Source organism: Haliotis rufescens, unplaced genomic scaffold, assembly GCF_023055435.1.
Source record: "Haliotis rufescens isolate VD_foot unplaced genomic scaffold, xgHalRufe1.0.p SCAF_15, whole genome shotgun sequence".
NCBI classification, from domain to species: domain Eukaryota; kingdom Metazoa; phylum Mollusca; class Gastropoda; order Lepetellida; family Haliotidae; genus Haliotis; species Haliotis rufescens.
The window spans coordinates 11,034,302-11,058,093 of record NW_025963835.1 but is presented as its reverse complement, the minus strand read 5'-3'; the positions used below and the strand labels follow the sequence as shown (position 1 = coordinate 11,058,093).

Below are 23,792 nucleotides of genomic sequence, written 5' to 3'. Positions count from 1 at the left end.
GTTAAACAACAAACAAACAAACATTTTCTGTCATAACCACAAAACAAGACAAATAGTTATCTTCTTGGTTCAATCTACAAGCAAACTCGAGAGGGATACATGATGTTTATTTGCTTATTAACAACCCAATAATGGAGTTAGTCTTTCCTTGGAGGGAATGTGATTGTAATGCAACACACAAATGCAATGAATATACAACGTATTTAATACGAAGTTCAATAATGATAAGAAAAAAGAAGTCTTCAAAACAAGACAAAAAATAATATAAAATCAGTGTATTCCATTTCAAAGTACAGGAGATACAGTCATACAGGAAACTGTTCATGTGAACTAATGATTTGACTCTTCATCACTGCCTGTGACTTGGAATACCTACACAACGTCATGTAAATAGTCGAAAAAGACATCCTTACAGATGCAAAGCTTCCAACAGTGACGATGGTGGCTCATTCAACCCACTCACCCCTGACAGAAGCTTACACGATGCCTCAGAAGTTGCAGAGAATTCCACTTTGAAGCGCATGTTAACTGATGATGGTACCTGCGCAGATCCAAGGATCATATCCTTGGAAGGGCTGACCACAACAAAGCTTTTTCTTTCCAGATCGAAGCAAAGTCCAAGTTGAACCCTGTCCAAAGGTACTATGTATGTACATTGTATCGTGTCAGTAGTGAGATACTTAAACATGGTAACATTAATCCCGTTACCATTGCTTTTACAAACTGTGCCATTTTGACATATTCTTTCAAACAGGAAAGTGAAGCCGCTTTCGACATCGCTTTTCAGTTGTCCCAACTTCAGATGAGATAACACACCTTCCCGAGCTTTTCGTGGTAACGTTATGGACACGGTCCAATAATAACAACCGTCTGTATTGAAATCTCCAACGCTGTACACCAGGCAGCTGCTGTTTTGGCGACTGTGGTTGGTGATGGCCACACTGTCTTTCTGTACTTTACATGTACTGCTGTTGTACTCGGCAAACCTGATATATGGACCTAGAAACGTAACAGGAACATAGATGTAATCACAATTATCAGTTATAGCAGAAAAGTAGCATCTGCTTATGAAAGCCAATGGTGATTTAAAGAGTAAATGTCAAATGAAATGAGGTTGTGTTTAAGTATAGTGAGGTTGAACTCCGCACTGCATGTCATTCTCCTTCAGAGTGGGTTTTGTCAGAGCGTGATGTTGTCATTGGTAGAATGCACCATCGGAAAAAGAGGAAAGAGAAATTGAACAAACCCATTCGGTTCCAACCAGCTGTCATCAAAACTCTGGCTGTCCTACATGAAACATGTGTAGTTGTTCCCACTTGCAAGGCCTCAAATAACATAACCATTGTATACACAAAGAAAAAGCACAACCTGATATATTTCATTATTGTTGGGTCCCAATATTTGTAACAGTCATGAAATATATTATTACGGGAAGAACTATGTTTTCTCGTGATGATGTAATCACTCATGCATGACGAAAGCTCACGTGCCATGCATGGTATGCACGTGCAACATGCTACCCTCGAGGATATCTAAAAGCAGTATATTCAAAAGTTAAAATTGCTTACTTAAGTTCGGTTTTAAACAGTTATTCCATGACATTGTGTGACCATGGCACGAAACGCCACAACATGGCAAATAATCGGCATGCATAATGCAGGAATGTCTTGTAATGCCATTGGTCGGAATTTGGGGTATCATCACACTGTCATAAGCCATTTAGACGAGAAACATGCTCAGACCGGTGATGTACAGGACCGTCCTAGATCCGGAAGACCTCCTGTGACGACACATCGCGAAGACAGGGACCTTCTTCGTCTCATATCCGAGAACCCTTTTTAACAAGTACTTTTCTAAAACAGCTGTGGTTGCCCAATCGTCGTTTCAGCACCAGAACCGTCAGGAACCGACTGAAAGCAGCAGGACTGAGGGCCAGACGAGTCATTAAGCGTCCCTTGTTGAAAGACCACCACAAATCTGCTCGTTTAGCATGGTGTTTTGCGCGACAGAACTGGAATCTGAGAACTTGGAGACGGATCCATCGGTCAGACGAAAGTCGCTTTCTGCTCCACGTCACTGATGGAAGAACGAGATTTAGGAGGCGCCGGAACACGGCCTACGCCCCCAGGAACATTAAACAGGTAATGGTGTGGGGGTGTATCTCTCATGATTGCAGGTTAGATTTGGTTGCCATAAGGGGTAACTTAACAGAGGCTCAGTACATCCGGGACGTTTTCGGGCCAGTCGTCGTCCCTCAACCACCCTCTTGCTACTCGACCTCAGTACATGGATGACAATGACAGGCCTCAGTGTGGATTACATGAGGGCCAATGAAATAACGACTCTACCTTGGCCAGCATTAAGCCCCTTGAACATGTTTTGGATACTCAGGGGCGGCGCATACAGGCACGAGATCCTCCTGTACATGATTTACACCATTTGGAAGCAGCATTGCATCAGGAGTGGTTTCGTTGTTGACCCATAAACAGATCCAACGTCTGACTGGAGGCATGAGATGTAGGGTGGAATGCGTCACCCGGGCACGTGGCGGTTAGACTTGTTTCACGTGTCATGTCAAGTAGAGACTTTAAGGAACATCTTCACATGAAACATCAAACATAACTCGTTTTCTTAATCCTGCAGCTCCATACTTTTTGAAGTATTGTCTAAGGTACAAAAACAGTACCTGTGTTACCATGATGTTTTTGTCAGTAAATTTCAATCACAACTAACCAATATCTTCTTTATTTGTTGTCAAATGTTTGTTCTATCCGATTACATTGGTATCGCCCAGCTCCTGTGGTCAGTCATCCAATGCCATGATCTTTGCCATTTGTCATGGTTCAGAAATAGGGGTGTCCTTAACTTTTTTCTTTCTGTATATGTAAGCAATACTACATTAATGTTTGATCAAAGAGCTTGGTAGAAGTGACCTATCAAATAAAGCCACATATGAGGCCAATATGTTAAGTGAGGAAGAAATATGCCAAAACCATGCATCACTACTATTAACTTTTGACTTGATTTTTTTACTTTGATTTTTCAACTTTGTACACCACTATCCCACATGGCAAACTTAAGGAAAAATGTATTCGGTTTCAATGGAGATTTTGTTACAAACGTGGTTACCATAGAAGTAGATCTCCAGAGGTTCAAGTCAATTTGTCAAAAATCAATGCAAACGCCATCTGAAGTTAACCGAGAAATCAACATGCGAAATTCTGGACTCATTGATAACATCTATGTATAACCTGGGGATAAGACATTTAGGCAAGAAGTAGGTATCCCCATGGACACCAATTGCGCTCCTCTTCTTGCTGATCTGTTGAAAGCAAGGTCATTTGGCCAAGAAGTTTAACTTAAGCTTCAGGTTTATCGATGATCTGATATAGTTATATATAGATATAACCATCAATTAGCCAATTCCCTTCCAATGAGACAAGTGACACCTATGTGGATCTTTACATAAATATTCATTCAGAGTGACAAAACACTCTTCACAAAGCTGCATGACAAGACGGATGGCTTCAACTTTCCAATAGTCAACTTTCTCTTTATGTCAAGCAATATTCCTGCAGCCCCAGCCCTTGCAATTGGTGTCTTCATTTCACAACTTTTAAGGAGCAATGGAGCATACTCTTTGTACCAACTCTTGCTCAGAAGTTGGTTGATCAAGCTAATAACGTTCGAGGCCTCAGTAAAGCTTTCAAAACGTTTTCATCGGTGACAAAAATTATGTCCGATGAAATTCCATATTTTCACTTGTACCATATGTTCTCGTGCTTTTTCAGGTGAACAATTGATTTGACTTTGCATGTGTTTGTGATGGTTCCAACAGTGGGGCAGGATACACTCGACTTTTTACACGTGGTATCATCACTATTTGATAGTAATTCTTAAATGCTTGCACATGATATAGTCAGAATCGTACGATCGACTCTGTTTTTGACAGAGATCTTATGGATATGGAAAGGGCTTTGTCGTGTTTTTTGTCGGAAAAAGTTTTTCATTACGTGTCCGCTTAAACCCAAGGAGGGGTACAACACTAACATTCTGTTGTAAATGCAACTGAGCATGACCTTTAGGCAAAAATAGTATCACCAGTGTGATAGCATTGTTTGAGGAAAACGTACACGTATCAAACTTAAAAAAATACACCCATGTGGGTGTCCTTAAGACAACTTTATCATCTCTTTAACCAAATACATGTAAATAAAGAAAAAGAATGAGCATTTTCATTAGAGTAATGACCAGTCTCAGTTGCTCAGCATCGAGATTTCTTCTTTTCCAAGATCGAGGTAGTGTAAAACAGCGCAAATTACATTTTTTTTCTGTTCTCTTGCTTTGGTGTTTAATATTAATAATAAAGCCATATTTGGTAAGTCAATATCGAAATTGTTTACACATTGCCTAAAGGTATTCAGGCTTTCTGTTACTTTCAAATGTGCTTTTACTGAATTAAGCACAAAGGGTCATCACAGCACGTTGTCTTTTCTTATTCCATGGTGCCGACCAACCTAGAAACATAATCGGGGCGAACCGGGATTCAAACAAACAATCCTAGGTTTCTGGCGTGCCCAAGGGATTCACGGACATGCTTATGATATACAATCGTACAAAGCTTTCTGCTTTTAGCAGATATTTCGTATGTCAATCCCCACTCCAACCTAATATGATATTGCTAAAAGCAGCGTAAATACCCATCAGCCATACTGATAAACAGGTCTGTGTAATTTTGTTATGCTTACCAGACATAAATGATATTCTCAATTCCTAATATAGCTATAATGTACTGAACCGATATATCTTGGTTTGTTTTGATATTCGTCTGTAGCCAAAGTTAATGTCAATGGCCCAAAAATGCCGCAGCTTAACAAACGACCTTGATATAAAGCCCCGAATGCTTTCCATGAAAATCAAAATTCACTTGCGTTCTCTTGAGCCATTTCTGAATACCGGGATCTAACATTCTTGTATCGATACAGGCGCCATGCCAAGAGTTACGAAGAATCAGAGCAGCCACGCTTTAGAAGACTGCAGGCCGGCCAGACTGCACAAATTGTTGCCAATGTGTTTAATGTCCACGTGATTAAAGCAACGATACCAGGTCACCATCAGCATGCATTCTTCCATAACTTCAATCTTCACCTCCACCACAATCACCCCTTCCACTAACACTGCCACATCCACATCAATCTACAACATCCATCCCTTCCACTACCACTACCATACCCATCTTCCACATCCATCCCGTCCACTAACATTACCACATCCATATCCATCTACCACATCCATCCCGTCCTCTACCACATCCAGATCACCTCTTCCACTACCACTACCACATCCATATCCATCTACAACATCCATCCCTTCCACTACCACATCCATATCCATCTACAACATCCATCCCATCTACTTACACTACCACATCCACATCAATCTACCACATCCATCCCGTCCATAACCACATCCAGACCACCTCTTCCACTAACACTTCCACATCCATATCCGCCTACCACATCCATCCCTTCCACTACCACTACCATACCCATCTTCCACATCCATCCCGTCCACTAACATAACCACATCCATATCCATCTACCACATCCATCCCGTCCTCTACCACATCCAGATTACCTCTTCCACTACCACTACCACATCCATATCCATCTACAACATCCATCCCTTCCACTACCACATCCATATCCATCTACAACATCCATCCCATCCACTAACACTACCACATCCACATCAATCTACCACATCCATCCCGTCCATAACCACATCCAGACCACCTCTTCCACTAACACTTCCACATCCATATCCGTCTACCACATCCATCCCTTCCACTAACACTACCACATCAATCTACCGCATCCATCCCATCCACTATCACTGCCACATCCATCTACCACATCCATCCCGTCCTCTACCACATCCAGATCACCTCTTCCACTACCACTACCACATCCATATCCATCTACAACATCCATCCCTTCCACTACCACATCCATATCCATCTACAACATCCATCCCATCCACTAACACTACCACATCCACATCAATCTACCACATCCATCCCGTCCATAACCACATCCAGACCACCTCTTCCACTAACACTTCCACATCCATATCCGTCTACCACATCCATCCCTTCCACTAACACTACCACATCAATCTACCGCATCCATCCCATCCACTATCACTGCCACATCCATCTACCGCATCCATTCCGTCCACTAGCACATCCATATCGACCGCCTCCGTGGTCTTGTGGCAGAGCGTCCGCCCGGAGAGCGGAAGGTCCGGGGTTCGATCCCGGGCCGCGTCATACAAAAAGACGTTAAAAGATTGTACTTGTTGTTACCCTGTCTGGCGCTCGGCATTAAGGGGCTAAAACAAGGGCTGGTCGGCTCGGAGTCAGTATACTGTGTCTGAGTGGGGTATTCATGGGGTATTACATCCACTAGCACATCCATATCGACCGCCTCCGTGGTCTTGTGGCAGAGCGTCCGCCCGGAGAGCGGAAGGTCCGGGGTTCGATCCCGGGCCGCGTCATACAAAAAGACGTTAAAAGATTGTACTTGTTGTTACCCTGTCTGGCGCTCGGCATTAAGGGGCTAAAACAAGGGCTGGTCGGCTCGGAGTCAGTATACTGTGTCTGAGTGGGGTATTCATGTTAAACTGCGGCATGGTATCTCAGTGTGCTCGCACTATAAATCGGTATCAGTCCTGTCTAGTACAAGCAGCCACACACACACACGTGCATGTACGTCGCTATATAAGTGCAATAATCTTGGACGCGACGTTAAACCAAATTTCACCTCACCTCACCACATCCATATCAATCTACCACGTCCATCCCCTCGACTACCACTACCACATCCATATCCATCTACCTCATTCACCCCGTCCACTATCACTGCCACATCCACATCAATCTACCACATCCATCCCTTCCACTAAAACTGCCACATCCACATACCACATTCTTCCCGTCCACTCCCACATCCAGATCACCCCTTTCACTAACACTGGCACATCCATGTCAATCTACCACATCCATCCCGCCCACTGCCACTACCACATCCATAACCATCTACCACATCCATCCCATCCACTAAAACTGCCACATCCACATCAATCTACCACATCCATCCCGTCCACTACCACATCCATATCATCCCTTCCACTACCACTACCACATCCATATCCATCTACAACATCCATCCCTTCCACTAACACTGTCACATCCATATCCATCTACAACACCCATCTCGTCCACTACCACATTCAGACCATCACTTCAACATCCACTGAAATATTTCATCATACCGAATATACGCAAAACATACTGAAAACGGTACTTACGTTCGAGCTTTCTTTTTTTCTCTTCCTTAATGTGCGTTGGTTCTGAAAGCATACATTATATGGAAGTTGGTTATCCATCCCGTCCACTAACACTGCTACATCAATCCTTTCCACTAACACTACCACACCCACCCCTTCCACTAACACTACCACACCCACCCCTACCACTAACACTACCACAACCATCTCTTCCACTAACACTACTACATCCATCCCTTCCACTAACACTACCACAACCATCTCTTCCACTAACACTACTACATCCATCCCTTCCACTAACACTACCACAACCACCCCTTCCACTAACACTACCACAACCATCTCTTCCACTAACACTACCACACCCATCCCTTCCACTAACACTACAACATCCATCCCTTCCACTAACACTACCACAACCATCCCTTCCACTAACACTACCACAACCATCTCTTCCACTAACACTACCACAACCATCCCTTCCACTAACACTACCACAACCACCCCTTCCACTAACACTACCACACCCACCCCTTCCACTAACACTACTACACCCACCCCTTCCACTAACACTACAACATCAATCCCTTCCACTAACACTACCACAACCATCTCTTCCACTAACACTACCACAACCATCTCTTCCACTAACACTACTACACCCACTCCTTCCACTAACACTACCACAACCACCCCTTCCACTAACACTACCACACCCACCCCTTCCACTAACACTACCACACCCACCCCTTCCACTAACACTACCACACCCACCCCTTCCACTAACACTACCACAACCATCTCTTCCACTAACACTACTACATCCATCCCTTCCACTAACACTACCACAACCATCCCTTCCACTAACACTACAACATCCATCCCTTCCACTAACACTACCACAACCATCTCTTCCACTAACACTACAACAACCATCCCTTCCACTAACACTACCACAACCATCTCTTCCACTAACACTACTACACCCACCCCTTCCACTAACACTACCACAACCATCTCTTCCACTAACACTACCACAACCATCCCTTCCACTAACACTACTACACCCACCCCTTCCACTAACACTACCACAACCACCCCTTCCACTAACACTACCACAACCATCCCTTCCCCTAACACTACTACACCCACTCCTTCCACTAACACTACCACAACCACCCCTTCCACTTACACTACCACAACCATCTCTTCCACTAACACTACAACAACCATTCCTTCCACTAACACTACCACAACCACCCCTTCCACTAACACTACCACAACCATCCCTTCCACTAACACTACCACAACCACCCCTTCCACTAACACTACCACACCCACCCCTTCCACTAACACTACTACACCCACCCCTTCCACTAACACTACAACATCAATCCCTTCCACTAACACAACCACAACCATCTCTTCCACTAACACTACCACAACCATCTCTTCCACTAACACTACTACACCCACTCCTTCCACTAACACTACCACAACCACCCCTTCCACTAACACTACCACACCCACCCCTTCCACTAACACTACCACACCCACCCCTTCCACTAACACTACCACACCCACCCCTTCCACTAACACTACCACAACCATCTCTTCCACTAACACTACTACATCCATCCCTTCCACTAACACTACCACAACCATCCCTTCCACTAACACTACAACATCCATCCCTTCCACTAACACTACCACAACCATCTCTTCCACTAACACTACAACAACCATCCCTTCCACTAACACTACCACAACCATCTCTTCCACTAACACTACTACACCCACCCCTTCCACTAACACTACCACAACCATCTCTTCCACTAACACTACCACAACCATCCCTTCCACTAACACTACTACACCCACCCCTTCCACTAACACTACCACAACCACCCCTTCCACTAACACTACCACAACCATCCCTTCCCCTAACACTACTACACCCACTCCTTCCACTAACACTACCACAACCACCCCTTCCACTTACACTACCACAACCATCTCTTCCACTAACACTACAACAACCATTCCTTCCACTAACACTACCACAACCACCCCTTCCACTAACACTACCACAACCATCTCTTCCACAAACACTACCACAACCATCCCTTCCACTAACACTACCACAACCATCTCTTCCACTAACACTACAACAACCATCCCTTCCACTAACACTACCACACCCATCCCTTCCACTAACACTACAACAACCATCCCTTCCACTAACACTACCACAACCATCCCTTCCACTAACACTACCACAACCATCTCTTCCACTAACACTACAACAACCATCTCTTCCACTAACACTACAACAACCATCCCTTCCCCTAACACTACTACACCCACCCCTTCCACTAACACTACCACAACCACCCCTTCAACTTACACTACCACAACCATCCCTTCCCCTAACACTACTACACCCACTCCTTCCACTAACATTACCACAACCACCCCTTCCACTAACACTACCACAACCATCTCTTCCACTAACACTACCACAACCATCCCTTCCACTAACACTACCACAACCATCTCTTCCACTAACACTACAACAACCATCCCTTCCACTAACACTACCACACCCATCCCTTCCACTAACACTACAACAACCATCCCTTCCACTAACACTACCACAACCACCCCTTCCACTAACACTACCACAACCATCTCTTCCACTAACACTACAACAACCATCTCTTCCACTAACACTACAACAACCATCCCTTCCCCTAACACTACTACACCCACCCCTTCCACTAACACTACCACAACCACCCCTTCCACTTACACTACCACAACCATCCCTTCCCCTAACACTACTACACCCACTCCTTCCACTAACACTACCACAACCACCCCTTCCACTAACACTACCACAACCATCCCTTCCACTAACACTACTACACCCACCCCTTCACTAACACTACCACAACCATCTCTTCCACTAACAGTACAACAACCATCTCTTCCACTAACACTACTACACCCACCCCTTCCACTAACACTACCACAACCATCTCTTCCACTAACACTACCAGAACCATCCCTTCTCCTTACACTACCACAACCATCCCTTCCACTAACACTACCACAACCATCCCTTCCACTAACACTACCACAACCATCTCTTCCACTAACACTACTACACCCAATCCTTCCACTAACACTCCCACAACCACCCCTTCCACTAACACTACCACAACCATCTCTTCCACTAACACTACAACAACCATCCCTTCCACTAACACTACCACAACCACCCCTTCCACTAACACTACCACAACCATCTCTTCCACAAACACTACCACAACCATCCCTTCCACTAACACTACCACAACCATCTCTTCCACAAACACTACCACAACCATCCCTTCCACTAACACTACCACAACCACCTCTTCCACTAACACTACAACAACCATCCCTTCCACTAACACTACCACACCCATCCCTTCCACTAACACTACAACAACCATCCCTTCCACTTACACTACCACAACCACCCCTTCCACTAACACTACCACAACCATCTCTTCCACTAACACTACTACATCCATCCCTTCCACTAACACTACCACAACCATCCCTTCCACTAACACTACCACAACCATCCCTTCCACTAACACTACAACAACCATCCCTTCCCCTAACACTACTACACCCACCCCTTCCACTAACACTACCACAACCACCCCTTCCACTTACACTACCACAACCATCCCTTCCCCTAACACTACTACACCCACTCCTTCCACTAACACTACCACAACCACCCCTTCCACTAACACTACCACAACCATCCCTTCCACTAACACTACCACAACCATCCCTTCCACTAACACTACCACAACCATCTCTTCCACTAACACTACAACAACCATCCCTTCCACTAACACTACCACACCCATCCCTTCCACTAACACTACAACAACCATCCCTTCCACTAACACTACCACAACCACCCCTTCCACTAACACTACCACAACCATCTCTTCCACTAACACTACAACAACCATCTCTTCCACTAACACTACAACAACCATCCCTTCCCCTAACACTACCACAACCACCCCTTCCACTAACACTACCACAACCACCCCTTCCACTTACACTACCACAACCATCCCTTCCCCTAACACTACTACACCCACTCCTTCCACTAACACTACCACAACCACCCCTTCCACTAACACTACCACAACCATCCCTTCCCCTAACACTACTACAACCACCCCTTCCACTAACACTACCACAACCATCTCTTCCACTAACACTACCACAACCATCTCTTCCCCTAACACTACCACACCCATCCCTTCCACTTACACTACAACAACCATCCCTTCCACTAACACTACCACAACCATCTCTTCCACTAACACTACTACATCCATCCCTTCCACTATTACTACCACACCCACCCCTTCCACTAACACTACTACATCCATCCCTTCCACTAACACTACTACAACCATCCCTTCCACTACCACTACTACAACCATCCCTTCCACTAACACTACCACAACCATCCCTTCCACTCACACTACCACATCCCTATCAATCTACCACATCCATCCCTTCCACTAACATTACCACATCCATATCCATCTACCACATCCATCCCTTCCATTAACACTACCACATCCATATCAATCTACCACATCCATCCCTTCCACTAACATTACCACATCCATATCCATCTACCACATCCATCCCTTCCATTAACACTACCACATCCATATCAATCTACCACATCCATCCCTTCCACTAACACTACCACATCCATATCAATCTACAACACCAATCTCGTCCACTACTACATCCAGATCATCCCTTCAACATCCACTGAAATAGTTCATCATACTGAACATACGCAGATACTGAAAACGGTTCTTACCTTCGAGCTTTCTTTTTTTCACTTCCTTAATGTGCGTTGGTTCTGAAAGTATAAATTATATGGAAGATGGTTATTTAGTATCATCATTTTGTCATGACAGAAACAATTCGTTTTGAAGTTGAAATCAAATATGAACATATATTTAATTATACATGTATATGAATCATTTCCTTAAATACAGGTTCAACTTGACACAGCATTGCCAATGGGGGGGGGGGGGGGGGGGGGGGGAGGGGGCTTCTTAAAGGCTTCCATTATGTACACAATCTCCAGAAAAATTGAATTCTCTCTAAGCCTTACAACCTCTGTAATGGACCGACCATTTGATAATCGGGGGCTGGGATTTTGTATTGAGACCAGATACTTTTTGCACCTGCAGCTACACAACCCGATATTTTTTAATCATGAGCAAGAATATTTCTTTGTTAAATACACTTAGCAACAATAATTTTAGTGGCAGACAATTTCGTTTTCTATAACAATATGAAGCATAACTATTGTTTTCAAGAATCTTCGAGATAATTCTATTCTTTCGATGGAATGACAAATTACATAGTCTTTCCCAAACGACTGCGATTTATTTGGATCAGGCACACGTGCCTCAATTTTGCCTTTAACCTGAGTGTACATTTCTCAATAACTCACCCACGCAAACCAAAGATTGGTTGTGGTTGGCAGTGCACACTTGCTGGTTCTGGCACTGGACTACACAGCACGCCTGTGCATCGCCTTGAAACTGGTAACATAGAAGAGTATTGTCACATTTACTAAGAGTACACTACTATAGCATTTGTGTGTTCTACAAAATAAACCGCATGTAGAAACCATCAACACATTTAATTGAATATAACGCCTTTTATAAAGAATATGTTCAGCGATGACATAAAATTAGCATACCAGATATGGAATATGGTTTCCACGATGTGCACATGGCAGAGAAACGAGACGGGACGGGGTTGTCTTGAGAGTGATGATGGATCGGGGTAACTTTAATTAGCGCCATTGTTGTTATTTTTCGAATGGTATGTGCTTATATATGTTTCGAAAGATGACAACAACAAAAAGATTTTCGCTCAGATTCGCCGACCTCAAAACTTACAAACAAGTGGTGGGTGTATATTGTACATTTACAGATTTGGTTTCAGAAAACATATACTGACAATATAAGTACGTCCGACACTACGCAAGGTTCCAGTGTTTAAAAAAAACCCGTGGCTTCATCGAGAGGATTAGACATCACCTGAGAATACCAACCCCAAGTAGTATAGTGTCAGTCCGCAGGAACCCCCTTTGGTTGAGGGAGGTTGAGTGAAAATAGGGAAGGTGATTGGTTTATCCAAGTCACGTGATCGGATAGGATGACTCATGCATCAACAGCGCGTCGGGAAAGGGTGGGGAATGAAAGGTGTGTGTTTATAAGGCAGAAAAGAATTCATAAGAAAACAAAAGTAAAGGGTTATGAATAGAGCTAAATGTATATCGTGCTGCCCTGAATAGACAGACCGTACCCGTCAGCCCAGTTTGAATTGAGCGCGCTTGACAACTCACGTGGCCTCGTCGTTTAACCCGCGCTCGATAGAGCGTGCGACCTGGTTTGATGAATGCAGGGTGTGTGTTGAAAGTACGACCATACCGCAATAGAGACGGGTTGTGTCAACATGATATACGCCGGGTAATGTAAGGGGAAAAAAAATGTACGTCTAGCTGGATCAAATTCATCTTGTACGGTCTACACGTTGTACACCATGAACGTTAGACAACCTGTATAGAACAAAATATAGACAAAATAGATAAGACTACACAATCAGCAAGCTAGCAGTGTAGTTTACGTTTAGCGGGCAACAACGAGGTAGTCACGTCACCCTGCATTGACTATAACGCTGAAGGCAGCCGGATTTCGAATCACCCCGCGCTGCTTACTATTGTGAACCATTTGTAAAGAATTATTCAGGTCTGTCCCGACTTGCATAGTTGATGTTTCAATGCTAGCTTTTCCATTTAACGCGATGATAAATAAACCGTGCGGTTTGAGTTTTAACCGTGTAACATGATGTGCGCAGTTTTACTTCAGAACGTGCTATTTTGAAAATAGATAGAAAACTGATAAGTACATGTACCAGTGTGACGGCACCAAGCTAGGTTTGTTGGGAAAGTGATGGAAGCAATCTATAGGACATTTTAATGTTTACAATACCCACCCTTAATTCGAAGAGAGAACAGAGTTTATCATGGAAAATTGTTTGACGAGGAAAATGTTTTATTGGAAATATATGTCGAAGCAGGTTTATTCATAGCTAATGTATAGCAGAGAGACTAAGCGACCGACCGCCCATAACAATGTCAACATACCCCGGCCTTACAATTAATGTTAACATACCAGCCTCGCCTGAAGCTTCCCATTCATAAATTGTGTGACCAGTGTCCCGTATTTATGATATATTAGGGAAGATGTGTTGTACATTTGTTATTTTAAAAGGGAGTTATTTCAGAGAGGATATATATGGGTATTCCCCCTCATTAAACCTTTCTTTCGTTGGTGTCTATTAAACGTATCCGGTATTTAATACATTTGAATGATGTAGGAAAGTATGTGCGTGTAGATGTTGTACCTATATCCGAACACGAATGTATGACACCTTTCGATAGATCAATTACGGTTCTAACCACGACACGCAACATGACTATGAGCGTGGTTAGCAGTTCATATTTATAAACACATCGTAAATGACAGATTTCTGATGAATGAACTCGTCCGCACACATGTCTATAGGGTTATGTTCGCCCGAACTGTAAACAGTGACACATTTGATAACAGGGAGGGTGTGTGGAATGCACTCGTCCTTGTAGGGGTAAAATACGCGTTTAAACTCACCATTTAAATGATGACATTACTTTTTTAGATGTATTAGTATCAGTGAGTGAGTGAATTTAGTTGTACGCCACACTCGGCATTATTCCAGCTCTAGGACGGTGGTCTGTCAATAAACGAGCTTGGACCAGACAATCCAGTGATCAACAGCATGTGCAGCGATCTGGCCAACTAGGAACCGATGGCACGTGTGTCATCCGAGTCGGCGAGACTGACCAACCGATCCCCGCCGTCAGTCGCCGATAAGCATGGGTTACTGAAGGTCGATTCTATAACCCGGACCTTCACGGGTGTAGTATGATGAAGACTTTATACTAATATGGTCGCTTTTCTAACATACTCACAAGTGTGCTGTGAAGAAAAGAGTGTCTTCCAAGATTCCCTGCACGTGTAAGACAGTATAAACTCTACAGTAGTGTAGCCCGACAAACAGTTTTACTCTCGCAAGCAAACGGATTGGACGTGAACAACATGAAGAAAGCATCAGAGATTAGACTTGACCCTAGAGACATATTTAGGAAGACTACGTTGAGAAAATCACAACAGAGAAAGAAACCACAAGCAGCCAAAAAGGCGACGCTGAAGACAAAGAAGAGACAGGTAACACCTAAAATGAAAACGATGACAACCAAACAGGTATCGAAGTCAACACCCCAACCCGTGAAAATACAACATGTGTCGGAGGTGAAGGCTGTGGTTGAATGGGCACTTGCTGCCTTGAAGCATCAACAGAGTCAAGGGTATAAAAGAAAGCTTCATACCCTCTAATCGCACACCGTATCGGATCACCATGGGGGTTGCCACCTGTGACCTTTGAAAAAATGTTTTCAAGGAGAGATGTCATGTTACGACACAGGAGAAATAAACATAGCATACCGCCGCCGCCGTTACAAGCCCACCCACCGCCGCAAGTCCACTCGCCATTACAAACCCACCCGCTAACGCCGCCGCCGCAAGCCCATCCGCTACCGCCGCCGCCGCCGCTGCGTCAAGCCAACCCGCCGTTACAAGCACATCCGCCGCCGCTGCCGCCATCGCAAGTACACTCGTGGCTGCCTCATTTACCATGTATATCTGATCTCCGAGAAAAATTCAAGTTCCTGATTCCCTCAAATGCGCTCGTTGTGGGACCCAGTGGTTGTGGAAAGTCTGTGTTTACCTCTCATGTACTCCGGCATGGCCTGATCCAACCCCAACCTACCCGCATCGTTTGGTGTTATACTCAATGGCAGCCATTATATCAGGACCTCGGTGAGCAGCTGCCTCAGCTGACCTTTGTGAAAGGAATTCCCTACGATATCTTGGACGAGGATTACTTTGATGCTCGTCAACAGAACGTGTTGGTCCTGGATGATTTCCTGGTCGAAGCAAAGCACGACAAGCGTATTTCGCGGCTGTTTACTCAAACCTCACATCACAAGAATGTATTGATCTTTTTCTTGATACAAAATCTGTTTCCGAGAGGTAAGGAATCGAGAGACATTGCTTTGAACGCGCATTATGTCACCCTGTTTCATTCCCCCATAGATAAACAGCAAATCAAACCGAACTGAACATATGGATCACTTTATGGCTATGTATGAAAAGGTTGCTGAAACACCCTATGGACAACTCACCATCGATCTTAAACCTACCACCAAAGATAAGGATCGACTGCATGTTAACCTCATAAATGAGGAAAACAGGAGAACAACAGCACAGTCTGAACCTGATCTGCATAGGGAGAAGTTGACTACAACAGAATCTCTGGATAGTCCTCTGACACAAGAAGAGAGATTGCCCCAACATCAGCTCACTCCAATTGAAACCGATTCAGACACGAGTAATGAGACATCATTGACTATGGCCACGGCTTGCGCAGATTGCGGGGTGCTGATAGATAACATGCACGATCTACAGCGACATATCAAACACTGGTGTCCGGCCAATAGCCTTCAACCTAAGAGAAAGCGTGCCAGACTCGAGAGTGATGACGATGACAGTGACTTTGACGACCTAGCCTCTTGCCGTAGGAAGTCAACATTCACAAATATGGAAGCCGAGGAGTGGCAAAATGTAGGCTTACAACGCATCTGGAAGCAGCTGTACGATACGTTTCATGACAAGATGAAACTGCAGAAAAAACAGTACAAGCGACAGGGACGAATGCAAGAATGGATTGAGAGAAGATTGAAACTGAGATGGGAGGATCTAGTGCGTAGTACTCTCAACAATGCGATGGAATATACCACGTACTTTAAAGAGGCACCTCTGTTTCAAAACATGCTATACAACCTGGGAGACATGAATCCTTCCACGGAACAATCCGTTCTCAAAAATAAAATAAAACTCCTCCTAAAACCCAAGATGAAAGAGATCCTGCCTTTGATGGATATGCCGGAAATAGAAAGTGAGACTGAATCTGATAGCGTTGCAGAGGATAACGACGGTGATGACGAGGAGGAGTATGATGATCGTGAGCAGAACGATTAGGCATAAATACCCATCACTACTATATCCGTCTAACAGTCAGAAGAGAATGCCAGGTCAACGCCACGCGTCTAGTTCGATTCATATTTTGAAAACACCTCGTAAACTGAGGCGTTTGAACGATAAGAAACGCCGAATTTCCTTCTACGTGAGAGGAATTGTGAAACTGGGACCTCCTGGACGGAAATCGTTACAAGCAATGGATAAAGCATAGACTATAGACAACCATTCAACCTTAAAACAGCGTAGGAAAGGAAACATTCAACAGTGCGAAATGTGTTTCAAAACATGGACTCGCTGTTTAAACAATAGGGCCTTCGAGCAGCAGCAGCATGTGTATATGAGTGACTAAATAATGTTCCAGAGTGAATAATATTGTCCATTCGTATATCACGGCTTTGTATGGAACCGATTGACTCGAATCAATAAATGATACGAATGAATTGTTTGGGTTTTTTTTCTCAGTTTTTGCATATTAGTATATAGTCTTCGTCATACTACACCCGTGAAGGTCCGGGTTTTAGAATCGACCTTCAGTAACCCATGCTTATCGGCGACTGACGGCGGGGATCGGTTGGTCAGTCTCGCCGACTCGGATGACACGTGCCATCGGTTCCTAGTTGGCCAGATCGCTGCACATGCTGTTGATCACTGGATTGTCTGGTCCAAGCTCGTTTATTGACAGACCACCGTCCTAGAGCTGGAATAATGCCGAGTGTGGCGTACAACTAAATTCACTCACTCACTGATACCAATACATCTAAAAAAGTAATGTCATCATTTAAATGGTGAGTTTAAACGCGTATTTTACCCCTACAAGGACGAGTGCATTCCACACACCCTCCCTGTTATCAAATGTGTCACTGTTTACAGTTCGGGCGAACATAACCCTATAGACATGTGTGCGGACGAGTTCATTCATCAGAAATCTGTCATTTACGATGTGTTTATAAATATGAACTGCTAACCACGCTCATAGTCATGTTGCGTGTCGTGGTTAGAACCGTAATTGATCTATCGAAAGGTGTCATACATTCGTGTTCGGATATAGGTACAACATCTACACGCACATACTTTCCTACATCATTCAAATGTATTAAATACCGGATACGTTTAATAGACACCAACGAAAGAAAGGTTTAATGAGGGGGAATACCCATATATATCCTCTCTGAAATAACTCCCTTTTAAAATAACAAATGTACAACACATCTTCCCTAATATATCATAAATACGGGACACTGGTCACACAATTTATGAATGGGAAGCTTCAGGCGAGGCTGGTATGTTAACATTAATTGTAAGGCCGGGGTATGTTGACATTGTTATGGGCGGTCGGTCGCTTAGTCTCTCTGCTATACATTAGCTATGAATAAACCTGCTTCGACATATATTTCCAATAAAACATTTTCCTCGTCAAACAATTTTCCATGATAAACTCTGTTCTCTCTTCGAATTAAGGGTGGGTATTGTAAACATTAAAATGTCCTATAGATTGCTTCCATCACTTTCCCAACAAACCTAGCTTGGTGCCGTCACACTGGTACATGTACTTATCAGTTTTCTATCTATTTTCAAAATAGCACGTTCTGAAGTAAAACTGCGCACATCATGTTACACGGTTAAAACTCAAACCGCACGGTTTATTTATCATCGCGTTAAATGGAAAAGCTAGCATTGAAACATCAACTATGGAAGTCGGGACAGGGCTGAATAATTCTTTACAAATGGTTCACAATAGTACGCAGCGCGGGGTGATTCGAAATCCGGCTGCCTTCAGCGTTATAGTCAATGCAGGGTGACGTGACTACCTCGTTGTTGCCCGCTAAACGTAAACTACACTGCTAGCTTGCTGATTGTGTAGTCTTATCTATTTTGTCTATATTTTGTTCTATACAGGTTGTCTAACGTTCATGGTGTACAACGTGTAGACCGTACAAGATGAATTTGATCCAGCTAGACGTACATTTTTTTTCCCCTTACATTACCCGGCGTATATCATGTTGACACAACCCGTCTCTATTGCGGTATGGTCGTACTTTCAACACACACCCTGCATTCATCAAACCAGGTCGCACGCTCTATCGAGCGCGGGTTAAACGACGAGGCCACGTGAGTTGTCAAGCGCGCTCAATTCAAACTGGGCTGACGGGTACGGTCTGTCTATTCAGGGCAGCACGATATACATTTAGCTCTATTCATAACCCTTTACTTTTGTTTTCTTATGAATTCTTTTCTGGTTTATAAACACACACCTTTCATTCCCCCTCACCTGTGACGCGCTGTTGATGCATGAGTCATCCTATCCGATCACGTGACTTGGATCAACCAATCACCTTCCCTATTTTCACTCAACCTCCCTCAACCAAAGGGGATTCCTGCGGACTGACACTATACTACTACCCCATGCATGAATCACAAAGTACTCCTTACTCAATCCCTTTGAGTTCATCTTCAGTACGAACAATTCATTGTCCGGAACAATACATATTAGCTGTCAGTTAGCCAAGGCTCCTCTGCTAGATTCTTAGAACATTCTCTGCTGGTGGTAGTGCCTCTTGCCGAGGCAAAAACATATACTGACAAAATTAGTACGTCAAAGGAGGAAGTTTTGTGCCTGAAGCTGTTTTTTAACATAATAAGTTTTCAACCGATCTCGTGGGGTGATGTACCCTATGTGTGAGCATATGTACTCCGAGCTGTCAGGCTCACACACAGGCTACATCACACCATATGCCACGAGGGATCGGTTGACAACGAATTTCACCGACATTATTTCTTACAGAATATATGCCCGAAGTGAGTGAGTGAATTAGCAATATTCCAGCAATAGAAAGGGCTTCACACATTGTACCTATGTACCTATGTCGGGAATCGAACCCGGGTTCTCGGCGTATGCCCGAAGTGTCACTGAGTACAACGCTTTGATTCAGCCATTTTGACATCTAGCAGACAACTACAAAGGGTTTTTATTATTTTACACAAATAATAATAACATTTACAATAATATATAGTAAATCGAACGAGTACAATAGGGTTCTTAGCCTTTAAGACTTGTAGCCTTAATATCAATAATAAACAGAACTATTACAATATTGCTATGGCTTTTAGGTTTGGAGCACTAACAAATTAAAAAAGTAAGCAATTGTAAAGCAAAACATATATGTTGACCCCCCACCACATCAGTGTGGGGAAATGCATTTTGGGAGATTTTAGGAGCATTGTCAAAGTGCAAAGGTCAAATAAAGGCCAAAAATTGAAGACATATAAAAACCGGAACATATTAGTTGAGTCCCACTTCACATTTTCCAAATTTCGTTGCATTTTGAACCAAGAAGACCTTTCAATATTGCTGTCGTGGCCACAAATTGGGGTGTCATCATTCGTGAAAACAGGTATGTTAACTTCCAAATTCGTTGTTCCACGTGTTTCCGAGGAGAAGATGTTACGACGCACTATGGACAGACAGGTAATGAAAAAAGCTTAAAATGAATATCATCATGTAGGCGGATCGCGTGATAATGTGCAGTTATAGTCTTAGGCTTGGTTTCACATTGAATCAATTGACAACATTTTACGATAACATACCCACCACATAATCATTCTGGAAAGAATATTTTATTCATGCCATGACAACATGCAGTGTCAATATTTTTCGATCTTGAAAAAGGCTATGGAAGCATGGTATTCTGAAGGATTTACACGATTTTGGTCTGAGCGGCCGTTTGCAACATTTTATATAACAATTTTTAACAGATAAGCAATTGTAAGTCCGAGTGGGTTCAACCCTGTGTGATCATTATAATCAGGACGCCCGCAAATAAGTATTTTGTCTGTCACTATATTTCGTATTAATATCGACCGCCTCCGTGGTCTTGTGGTAGAGCCTCCGCCCGGAGAGTGGAAGGTCCGGGGTTCGATCCCCGGCCGCGTCATACCAAAAGACGTTAAAAGATGGTACTTGTTGTTACCCTGTCTGGCGCTCGGTATTAAGGGGCTAAAACAAGGACTGGTCGGCTCGGAGTCAGTATACTGTGTCTGAGTGGGGTATTCATGTTAAACTGCGGCATTGTATCTCAGTGAGCTAGCACTATAAATCGGCATCAGTCCGGACTAGTACAAGCAGCCACACAAACACACACACGTACATGCACGTCGCTATATAAGTGCAATAATCTTGGACGCGACGTTAAACCCTATTTCACCTCACCTCACCTCGTATTAAAATCATTTTTCGTGATTGATTTTAATAAAGCTTGTCGTGGTACAAATATGCACACTATTGAGAGACAATTATGTCTCAATAAAATTCAAAAATGGTCACTGGAGAAAGGGTTTAAATTCTCTAAAGCCAAGACAAACTATTTCTATTTTAAATATAAACCGCATGAGGATCCTGAGCTATGTATGACTGGGGGTTTTCCTACTAGAATTGTTCTTCCTTATAATTTTTGATAATCATTGAACATTTTTACCACATATTAAATGTCTGAAGGCACTTGACTTGTTAAAAGTTGTTTCTAATTCCAAATAGGGGAATCAGACAACCCTCCTTCATTCATGTCGATCTCTTATCCGTTCAAAACTCGATTATGGCTCCATCATTTATGGCGGGGCCTGAAAAAGCAACTTACAAAAATTAGATTCAATACATCATCAAGGCTTAAGACTTTGACTTTGAGCCTATGAAAGATCACCGGTCGATATGTATGTAGAGACATCTCTCAAACAACGTCGAACCAACCTTTTATTGCAATATAGTATTATTTGATAACTTTTGAATTGTTTTAGAATAGTGTGATATTATTGTCAAATAAGATTAATGAAGGCGGTGCCACTCAGGGAGTTAGAGTAGTGTCAAAATGTTGTCCCCTTGACAGTGGCACACGAGTTCCTCTATATTGTAGTGTTTCATATTCACTAGTGTTTTTATTAGTTTATTGTGCTTTTTTGTAAACTCACCTACTCATGCCATGACGTACATTAAAAACATCCATCCATTGTCATACACATTTGTTAACGTTTGACCTTAGACACAATATTCAAAATATTGTGTTCTGTCAATTAGGCTTCGTCGACTTAATGAATAATTCATTAAATACCACATGGCAACTCGACTGTGCATATTGATTGCATAAACACGAAATGATAAATGCGAGATAGAAATATGTGCGTGTAACTTGACAATACATAACCTTCAAAAGAAAGATAAATGTAAAACATTCATCATAAATTGTTTATGACTGTTCATGATTTACCTCGGTATGAAAATGCAGCCATTTTCTCGTAAGAATTTATGACTCTGACCAAACACTAAAATAGAGATACAAGATATACGTTGACTTCTGGGATTGCCTAAAAGTCGGGCCGGGCAAAGGTTATTATTGGTTAATTACTCCATTATCGACGACCATACCTACATATTATTTATGTAACACACATTAATGACATTATATTAACAATGCGAACAAAAGCGTGCAGCATAATTATGTTATTGCGAGTGAATCGCTTGAAAATCAGGAAGTCGAGCGATCTGTAAGGTTACATGTAAAAGAGGCATCGTTAAACGAAATAGGATTTGAAACGTATCAAATGCTTCCAACTGTCGTGATACAAATTTCCTTCTGTCCGGCATAGCGTTTAATCTGCTGAACAGTACTATATCTAAGTACATGCCACTTAATAATGCCATTTTTCATCGTAATTAAAACAGACACGTTGGTTAAAGTGAAGCCCTTTTCCATGTACTCTCAACAAAGTCTCTATCACAAGTGTTCGGTTCGATTTGGCCCGGGCTGTCAAAATCAACCTTAATCTCACATATGTATCATCAAATGTGTTTACATCTATGGACCAGTATAATATCTACCTATATACCACTTTATACGAAGGCTGGTCAAAAAGCTAACAAACAAAACCAACAATTGTGGAATTTTATGAGGTTTTTATTTTTTAAACCCAATCTCCCTGCTTTTCAATACACGTCTCATATCGATAGTGAAGCTTTTCAGTTCCAATCAGGAAGTTTGCTGAAGCCACCCTGAAAAACCCATTTACGGCAGCATTGAGGTCATCGTTGTCGTCATAGCGCTTTCAAAGAAGGTGTTCTTTCAGGGAACATGGGGAAATCACTTGATTGTGTGTTGTGGGTGATGAAGCGTTTCATTCTCACATTGTCGCACA

General features: G+C 43.1%; 1 protein-coding gene across 1 annotated transcript; it reads left to right on the top strand.

Moving 5' to 3' along the window:
• Positions 1–2,079: 2,079 nt before the first annotated feature.
• LOC125380011 (cell wall protein DAN4-like) lies at positions 2,080–17,612 on the top strand. Its single transcript, XM_048395978.1, has 4 exons — positions 2,080–2,141; positions 10,413–11,259; positions 16,385–16,564; positions 16,668–17,612. Exons 1-4 carry the CDS (start codon positions 2,080–2,082, stop codon positions 17,610–17,612), a joined length of 2,034 nt encoding a protein of 677 aa, XP_048251935.1.
• Positions 17,613–23,792: the final 6,180 nt, after the last annotated feature.

Bases quoted from the DNA above. Each gene is read 5' to 3' on its own strand.
- LOC125380011 (XM_048395978.1), top strand. From the start codon at position 2,080: ATGGAAGAACGAGATTTAGGAGGCGCCGGAACACGGCCTACGCCCCCA. The intron at 2,142-10,412 runs GTAATGGTGTGG...TAACACTACCAG, and splicing joins CCCCCAGGAACATTAAACAG to AACCATCCCTTCTCCTTACA. The intron at 11,260-16,384 runs TCCACTAACACT...CCATTATATCAG, and splicing joins ACACTACAACAACCATCCCT to GACCTCGGTGAGCAGCTGCC.